Source organism: Lissotriton vulgaris, chromosome 6, assembly GCF_964263255.1.
Source record: "Lissotriton vulgaris chromosome 6, aLisVul1.2, whole genome shotgun sequence".
Taxonomy (NCBI): domain Eukaryota; kingdom Metazoa; phylum Chordata; class Amphibia; order Caudata; family Salamandridae; genus Lissotriton; species Lissotriton vulgaris.
In genome coordinates, this window is record NC_141694.1 from 1,881,596,181 (window position 1) to 1,881,605,293 (window position 9,113).

The 9,113-nt window shown below is 42.3% G+C and overlaps 1 protein-coding gene across 1 annotated transcript; it reads right to left on the reverse strand.

Annotated features, from left to right (window-relative positions):
* Positions 1–1,534: 1,534 nt before the first annotated feature.
* On the reverse strand, positions 1,535–2,467 carry LOC147709755 (olfactory receptor 2D2-like). Its single transcript, XM_086926100.1, has one exon. The coding sequence runs from the start codon at positions 2,465–2,467 to the stop codon at positions 1,535–1,537; it is 933 nt and encodes a 310-aa protein (XP_086782226.1).
* Between the last annotated feature and the right edge of the window lie 6,646 nt (positions 2,468–9,113).

Below are 9,113 nucleotides of genomic sequence, written 5' to 3' on the forward strand. Positions count from 1 at the left end.
CCTCTTGTTGCCATTTCGTGCCTGGTGTTCTGTCCTGCCACTGATTATCATCTCCCCTACCACCTAGGAACAATACCTGTAATGTTACTTTCTCTTCTTGGGGAATGGTATTATGGCTAGGGGAAGGATCTGTCTTTCCTCTGGCATGTGAATGCGTGAAACAGGAGTAACTGTTGAGTCCATCACTTAACTGTCCCACCCACTCTAACCTAATTGTGAAGGATCAAAGAAAATCTAGGAAATCTTAATGACCTAGTAATTTTGTGGTATTTACCATGTTGATTGCCCTACAGGTTTGAGTATTACATCAAACCAACTCGAGTGGGCTAGATGACTTCAGGATACCAGGTTGGTCTCAGTTACATATGTAAGTTCTAAAAAAAAGACTGGTCTTTCACAGGAGAAAAGTAATCTTTTAGGTTATTTTTACAATGGTAGCCTCTGTTTACTTTGTCTAGGTTGGCACTTTCTTTGACCTAACAACGTTGATGGAACCATCAATATTTCAAGATTTCAAATGAAGTAGAATTTGCAGATTCTCTAAAGGAGTAGAGCAAACACTACTCTACCTTTACTATAAAAGATAAACATTACTAATTTCCACATCCCCACCTGCATTACCAATGTGCAACTGTCAAAGGTACAGCCCCTCAGGTAGCCATGGGATTGTGGGATAATGTGCACAGCAGAGCCCCCACCCCCATGTGCACCCAATTATAGGATCAATAGCACTTCTGTTAACCTTGAGGTGTTGTGCAACAGAATAAATACATACTAGTACAAACAACCTGTGAAAATTATACTTCCAAGCACACATCTTTCCAGTTTATAATACAAGCAGCAACTTTTAGGAACATAAAGTAAAGTTTATTATGCCAGGTGGTTATGAAATAGCAAATTTACCACCTTAAAAGAACAACATAGCACATTAGAGTTTTTGATGAAAGTAAATCACACCAGAATGAGAATAAAGAGACAAAACTCGAAAATGAGTATGAATAAAATCCCCAGGAAGGATTTTAGTACTATTAGTTCTTGCAGGAATGATCTGGGAGCTAGAAATATCTTGTTCTTCTTGGATTCTGGACAGTTAAGACCTCAAGGATCTCTACTCAGAAATGCTGTTCATGGAGTCTAGGGGAAGTTGACAGTGCCTCAGTATCTCCTAGCATTGCACCTCAACACCTCTACCTCCTGCTCTAGCAATTACATGCTGCCTACAGCATATAATAAAACAAGCAAGCCATAGGATGCATCATTAGCAAGATGTATTCACAATTGTAGGTTCCTTGCAGTTAACACTTACAGGTGAGAATCCAAGGATATGTTAAGGTCCCAGCATACTGGTACATCAGAAAGCCAGATGAATGACTGCAAATTGCTACCTCATACAGAAATGTGGTTTATATTTGCAGCTCAAGTTTAGCAAAATTGATAAGTTAGTAGCACAACTGTACCAAGCGTTAGTATTCAACAATTTCTTAATTCACTTTTCTGTGTCATCTTCCCTTGAAGCACTAACCAAACACAATATTTAGCGATGAATGTCTCTCCATATAACCTTCTGCAGTGCCACCTTGACATCCTTGTTTCTCAGACTGTAGATCAATGGGTTCATCATTGGGGGCATCACAGTGTAAAAAACGGAGACCATTTTTTCCTGATTGTCAATGCTTTTCGACACTGGCTTCATATACAGGAACATGGCGGTCCCATACACTATAATGACGGCAACCAGGTGTGAGGAACAAGTCGAGAAGGCTTTGTGTCGGCCTGCAGCAGTGCGGATTCCCATAATAGCGATGACTATGCGAATGTAGGAGAAGAGAATGACAAGGATTGGGATTAGCAGCACAAAGCTTCCAACAAAAAAAAACACCATCTGTGGGATAAAAGTGTCCACACAGGCCATCCTCAGGAGAGTCATGGCTTCACAAAAAAAGTGGTCAATAACATTGTTGCCGCATAAAGGTAACTGAAGTGCGAAAGCTGTGTCTAGAAGTGCCATCACACTGCCACTTAGCCAGCAGGTACACATCAATATCACACAACCAGATCTGCCTATAATGACAGTGTAACGCAAGGGAAAGGAGATGGCAATATAGCGATCATAGGCCATGACTGCCAGAAGCATTGATTCTGTGCACCCTAGAAGGAGATATGTGTACATCTGAGCAGCACATGCGGAGAACCTCATTCTCCTCGAAACAATGAGCTGGTTCAACAGGTTGGGGACAATCACTGATGAGTAGCAGATGTCAATGAAAGAGAGATTAGCCAGGAAGAAGTACATAGGAGTATGGAGGCGTGGATCACGGACACAGACTGTGATCAGGAAAAGGTTTCCCATGACAGTGACCACATATATCACTGAGAATAACACAAAGAGAACAGCTTGCATATTGGGGTCCTCAGAAAGTCCCAGCAGCAGGAACTCAGTCACTGAGCTTTCGTTTTTCTTCTCCATTTAGGCCCCACTCCTTGTGTCTGCAAAAATTAAGAAAAAGAAATATGATAAAAAAAATTCATAAGACCACAGAGGTTGCTGATAAATCATTGACACATCTTTAACACCCGAAGCATCAGAATATCTTTGTAAATGCTTGACTTACAAAATAGATTTATGTGTTTTCTGCCTTGTGGGTGTAATATAAAGTTATCTCCAAAACTCATTTCTCCAAGGAACTGTTTTGTGTATTTTTGAATTTCTTTTGTAAAGCCCTCATTTCTTGCAGATGACCACCACAGAGTGAAATAAAGTACCATAGGATATGAAGAAGATCTAAATATATGTTGTATGTGAGGCTCGTTGAACTCAAGGAGCTTCAAGCCTCAATGGACTTTCCTGGAATCCTCTTAACCCAGATGATGAAAAGTTACTTGGAATACTTCTTTAACTTGTAGGGTTACTCTCCACACTGTCTGAATCTGTCAGGGTAACTCATACGCCTATTTTGGATCACTGCTCTTTAAAGACTGGTCAGTTGTTATTGCAGTTTCATGAGCTTGGGCACCTTAGGAACTCGGCTAAGTGTACTGAATTCAACTCACTTCACTCACTGCAGGAAGGTGGGTGTGATCCCTATAATTCTGGGGTGGAATTAGGGCTGATTTGAACTTAAAGAAGTTTTAGCCATTGTCTTAAATGGAAAACCTGCATGTCACTATTGAAATAACTGATGCAAGATTGTAAAAATGTGTGGGTGAGGGCAATGCCTGATTCCATGATAGCAGGCTGTCTGAGAAGACGTCTGGCCATAGCCATGAAGTCAGTTGCTATGTCGCTTGCTATTAAAATTAATGAAAAACAGGTGGGCTGGCACATCATGTCTCCAATTCTGAGTTACAGGGAACAGGATAGAACTGGATCTGTAATTGATCATTGAGAGGTGTTATTTGTGTCCCTTTACCCTGTGATTCTGAGTTTGACTGGCTGAAATGAAGACCTGAAATTACCAGGGCCTTTCCTGCATGTCTATTCTGAATTCTGTGTGTGCTTGCACGCACATGTGCCACATTCTTTCATCATGGAAAATCTGTGTACAAAAAAGCGAAGGGAGACAATCCCAAAACCGAAATAATGAAAGTAAGATAATCGTTCAATTTTTATATTGTCAATCTTGAACAATTTCTGGACGGCATACGGTCTTCCAACTAAAATGTTTAAATGTATTTACTTTCAGTTTGGTGGGCTTGTCATACAAAAATTTCCAAACAAGCAAATACTTGTTGACGTGCATTTCCCATTCCATGCACTATAACAAGTCATCAAAATGGTGCAGACCAGAAATGTGCTCACCATTCAACATAGGCAGAGCTTTGCTTGCTAGGATTAATATTAGGAAGATTTGGAGCTTCACTACAAATTTTTATGTAAAGATGTGGGTCAATTATGGCTTGTATAAGATCTACATTGAAGCAAATCTCTGCCAGAGCACACCCAGACCAAATCTGAGCCTAGATATATACTGTTCTTTGGGTATCTTCTATACATCTGCTGTGGATAATCACATTGTACATGCCCACAAGAAAGGGCATGGTCCCAGAATACAAAGTTGTAAATACTGACCTGTAAAAACCCTGTCACCAATGTACTATAATGAAAGTAAGTATTGTCAGACCGATGAGAACATACTACAGCCTGTTTTGTGTTGTGCGCCCAGAAACTCAGACCTTTGACATCTCCATCCCATCTCCAATGGGAACTTCTGGTTACCCTTTATCTAGAGGTTACCAGCGAAGCCTCTGCCTCCTCAGAGAAGATGGGGTTAGCGTTTTCCGCTAAGGATAAAGGATATGGCCTAGAATCTGCTACCAATTCCCCCTTCTTATTAAATGGCTTGTCAATGAAAGGAATGAAAGATACTAGAAGCTGACATCAGTAAGCAGTGATAACATCCAATGCCATAGAACACAACATAACACATTTGGTCTGCTCTGAACTGCACAGCTAGAAGGCAGGTCTTTTATACATTACATTAAACAAAGGAAAACAGACAGCAAATGAGCATTTCCAGTGATGTTTTATGAACTCCCTACATCTTGAGGAAGAAAGAAAGGCATTTTGCTTGCATGCATTCCTGGACCATCTGCGAAGGAGAGGAGGAAACAAGGAAGGCTGGGGAAGGACAGAAAGGATAGGTTTTCCAGGGGAGCATTGCAGTCACAATTCCTATGGGGAAAGGGAGATCAGGCACAGAAGTGAAGATGGAGTCTGAGACAACCTTACACCAGAGAGCTCTTTTCCAGTGGCAGGCTGCAGAAACACATTCCAGAACTGATCGGTAGAGGGGTGACTCAGTGCTGTTTCCACTGCAAGGAACCAGAGGTTATAATTAAGCACTATTTTTCCACTATGCATACTGTATCAATTTAAGTATAATACATGATGATACACTTTGATGTAATACAATGGTGCATAACATATGACAATACATTTACATAAAACCCACAGAAGACTGCTAGAAGTATAAATGCGAAAGCATAGATTCATTATATCAAACTCTAACTATGACTACCTTGCAGATGTCTATATTTTCAAGGTACATGTAGAGGCAAATACATCAATCAATCAATCAACCATAGTATTTATAGAGTACGCTACTCACCCGCTAGGGTCTCAAGGCGCTGGGGGGTGAGGCGGGGGGGGGGGTGCCGCTACTGCTCGAAGAGCCAGGTCTTGAAGTGCTTCCTGAAGCTGAGGTGGTCCTGGGTCAGTCGAAGGTGGGTGTGGAGGGAATTCCAGGTCTTTGCTGCCAGGTAGGAGAATGACCTGCCTCCGTAGGTGGATTTGCGGATCCGTGGGATGATGGCGAGGGCAAGGTTGATAGAGCAGAGTTAGCGGGTGGGGGTGTAGAACGTGAGACGTCTGTTGAGGTATTTCGGTCCCATGTTGTGGAGGGCTTTGTGTGACTGGGTGAGCAGTCTGAACGTGATCCTTTTGTTGACGGGGAGCCAGTGGAGATATCTTAGGTGCGTTGAGATGTGGTTGCGGCGGGGGATGTTGAGGATGAGTCGTGCAGAGGCGTTTTGTATGCGCTGGAGACGGTTTTGGAGTTTGGTTGTTGTTCCAGCGTATAGGGCGTTCCCGTAGTCCAGTCGGCTGGTGACAAGGGCCTGGATGACTGTTATTCTGGTTTCGGTGGGGATCCATCGAAAGATCTTCCGGAGCATGCGCAGGGTGTTGAAGAATGCGGATGAGACGGCATTGACTTGTTTGGCCATTGTGAGAGAGGAGTCCAGGATGAAACCCAGACTGCGTGCGTGGTCGGTGGGAGTTGTTGCGGTGCCCACTGCCGGGGGCCACCAGGAGTTGTCCCATGCAGAGGGGGATTGTCCGAGGAAGAGGACCTCCGTCTTATCCGAGATGAATTTGAGATGGCTGTACTTCATCCAGTCTGCTACCTCTTTCATTCCGTCCTGGAAGTTTGTTTTGGCAGTGGCTGGGTCCTTGGTGAGAGAGAGTATCAGCTGGGTGTCGTCAGCGTAGGAGATGATGTTGAGGTTGTGTTTTCGAACGATGGTGGCGGGGGGACTCATGTAGATATCGAAGAGTGTTGGGCTGACGAAGGATCCTTGGGGTACGCTGCAGATGATTTCATATGCCGGGGAACGGAAGGGGGGGAGGCGGACCCTCTGGGTTCTGCCGGTGAGGAAAGAGGTTATCCATTCCAGAGCCTTCCCCTGGATACCCGGCAAACATTCCTTTATAGACTTACCATCATGGTGTTTAGGTTAACGATAATTTGTCCAATATTTCTTTTTGCATTTTGTCGTTATTACACTGGATATTCAGACATCTAAGCAAAGTAGCGAGTCTTTTCCTAAAATATACATATTTCATAACAGTAGGGGTAAATCTCAAATGCTGTGCTTTAGTCTACTTCTATAGCGACCCTATATGGTACCTGAGTTCACCCAGTTACATGCACCCTGATCCTTTGCATTGAGTGTGCTTCATAAAAATGCATAAGAAACTAAAACTTACAAATAAGCAGCTTGGCTATTTACTGAGGATCCTGTTTGCTTTAGGTCATTATTTCATCTTTCTCACAGTGCTTCTAGTGACGTTTCCCAATATTGCAGAGTAATGAAATTGAACAGGAGTTCATGGCACAGTTGTGTCTTGTCCCAATGCTCTTTTCTTCATGTCTCAATCTCTTACTCAGTGCTCTTAAAAGTGTGCCTAGTTGCACTTCAAATGTAATGACTTGGTGGTATTTGACAGTACTGGTGAGGAGAATCTGCAGCACCAGCTTCATTTATTAATTGGATACTGTGTAGTTAATAGACTGATAAATAATGTTGAGAAAACTCATACTTCGACTTTTTCACTCAGTGAGGCACTGGTTGATGGATATTGAAATATTTAAGAGATTGTGAAATATAAATTCTTGGTTGCTCCCGTCAAAGGGCTCTAGCTTGCATATCTCATGCATAAATCCCCTCAAGCCATGCTTTAATATAAATGGTGGCTTTAACATTTTGTTACATTTATTTCTTTATTAACAGAGCGGTGCCCCTAGTACCTGAGCTGTAGCCAGGTGAGGAGAAGCACGTTCCTCTTGCACCCAAGGTGAGTGGGAGGAGAAAAATGTTAAATGTCCAAATGATCTATATATGAGCCGTGACGTGTGAATGGCTGCATGTGAGATTACAGTACTAATTCTCTGCTGTTATCTCTACCCTTGTATGTCTATGTTGTGGTCTTCATTTGGATGTCACTTACATTTGGATGACAACCTTCTACACAGGAGGAGTGAGAGGAATAACTAGGTGATATCTTTCTCTTATTTTTGCTTTTCACTCACACATTTTCTGAAACAGTAGCAAAGTTTTGATTGGTTCTGATGAAGCAGTAGATACCTTGTGAGATCAGTAATCTGTAGAAACATGTTGAACTATACACCTAGCCAGTAATTATTTGTTGATTCTACTGGTTCTTTGCACTAACCATGCTTTTACTCTTGGAAGTGTACGAGCATAGAATAAAGTGAATTTTGCATCCACTCTCCAATTTTAACTGAGCACTCTTTCTCACTTATCTTCTGTTATGCACTGTTTCTAGTAACCATATCCTACCTACCCAACATCTTAGCGGGTCCTACTCACTTCACGATTAGATTAAGGTGAAGTGGTCACAACAAGGACTCTCCACTCTGTGTAGTGGTCCAAATGATGCAAAGGGTGGTACAGATAGGTTAACTGATGGTCAACTGACACAATGTGCAGTTGTCCTGTTGCATACCACACTGATACATTGAATGCACCTAAGTGAGGGTTTATAACACATATAACACACAAGACATACTTTAGGGCTTTGTTGTACCGAGACCAACAGTTACTCTTTTATATTTGTAGGCTTTAAAATTGTTCAATATTTTATTTACATAGGTCCTCAAGATTCCTAAAGCTCTTCATTAACTATGGAATCCCTCAGGGTTTCATATGGTCCCTGATATCTTTAACCTCTACATGGAGCTGCTTTCTGCTGTACTGACAGATACCAGCATCAAGATTCACCAATTAATTGTTTCAGATATCTAGTGCCTCAGCACTGCCTGCACAGTATCCAGATCTAGATGTGCAGCACCCATCTGAAGTTCAACCCAAGGCAGCATTCCTATTATTTGCCAAGAATATCAAGGCAGAAGCAGTACAAACTTGGCTCAATTACATGAACATTGATGGTTTGAAACCCCAATTCTCGTCAATGCCAAATCACTGGATTCACCCTGGAAACCAATAGTTCCCCCAATGAACACGTGGCCAAGACCGCCAAGGCGGCCTGTTAACAGCTCTCGCTTGTATTTAAAGGAAGATGTTTTTATCTAGAAAATGACTTCAGAACTGCTGTTCAAATCCTCACGCTCACACACTAGGATGCTGCTAACATTCTGATCCATGGCGTCCCATGGAGCATCAAGAACATCCTACAAGGTGCAGCACTTCTCATCTAGGGCCTGAAGAACTATGATCATATCATTGCCATACTGATGGAATTCCATTGGCTCCACTTGCAAGCCACAAAACAAGGTTCATCATTTATAAAGTCATCACGATGAGCGGTGCAGCATATATATTGCAGACAAGCTCACCGTCTCTAGTGCTTATTTCCATCTATGCTCCCAGGATCTGAATCAGCACCTCCCTATCAATCAGGAATGTGCCAATGCTACTACAATTTTGGAAAAATTTGAAGACACACCTCTTTCAAGAAGACTACATCACAATGCACTAGCATCCACAAAACAGCAATCTATCTCTCTTTGACTTTATGTATATCTGTGACCTAGTACAGTGCTCTGCTGCCTTTTGGCTATATTCACACTATGGAAATAACATACAGATTCATGCATACAGACCATGGAGGAGAGTTTCATTTTTCTTGCATTCCTTAGTTCCTAAAGATTCCTGTGATGACAGAAGGACCTTGATCATTAGGTTTGAATTATTCCACTAGACACCAAGGCCATACATTGTGGCAGCATCTGTGAAGAGAAGCCTCCCTCGTGCCCTCATTCACCACACTACACTCCTTTCTGCTTCCCTGGGAGGCAAATCAGAGAGTAAAGCCCAATCTTCCCTCACTGAATGTACAAAGTCCATCAATC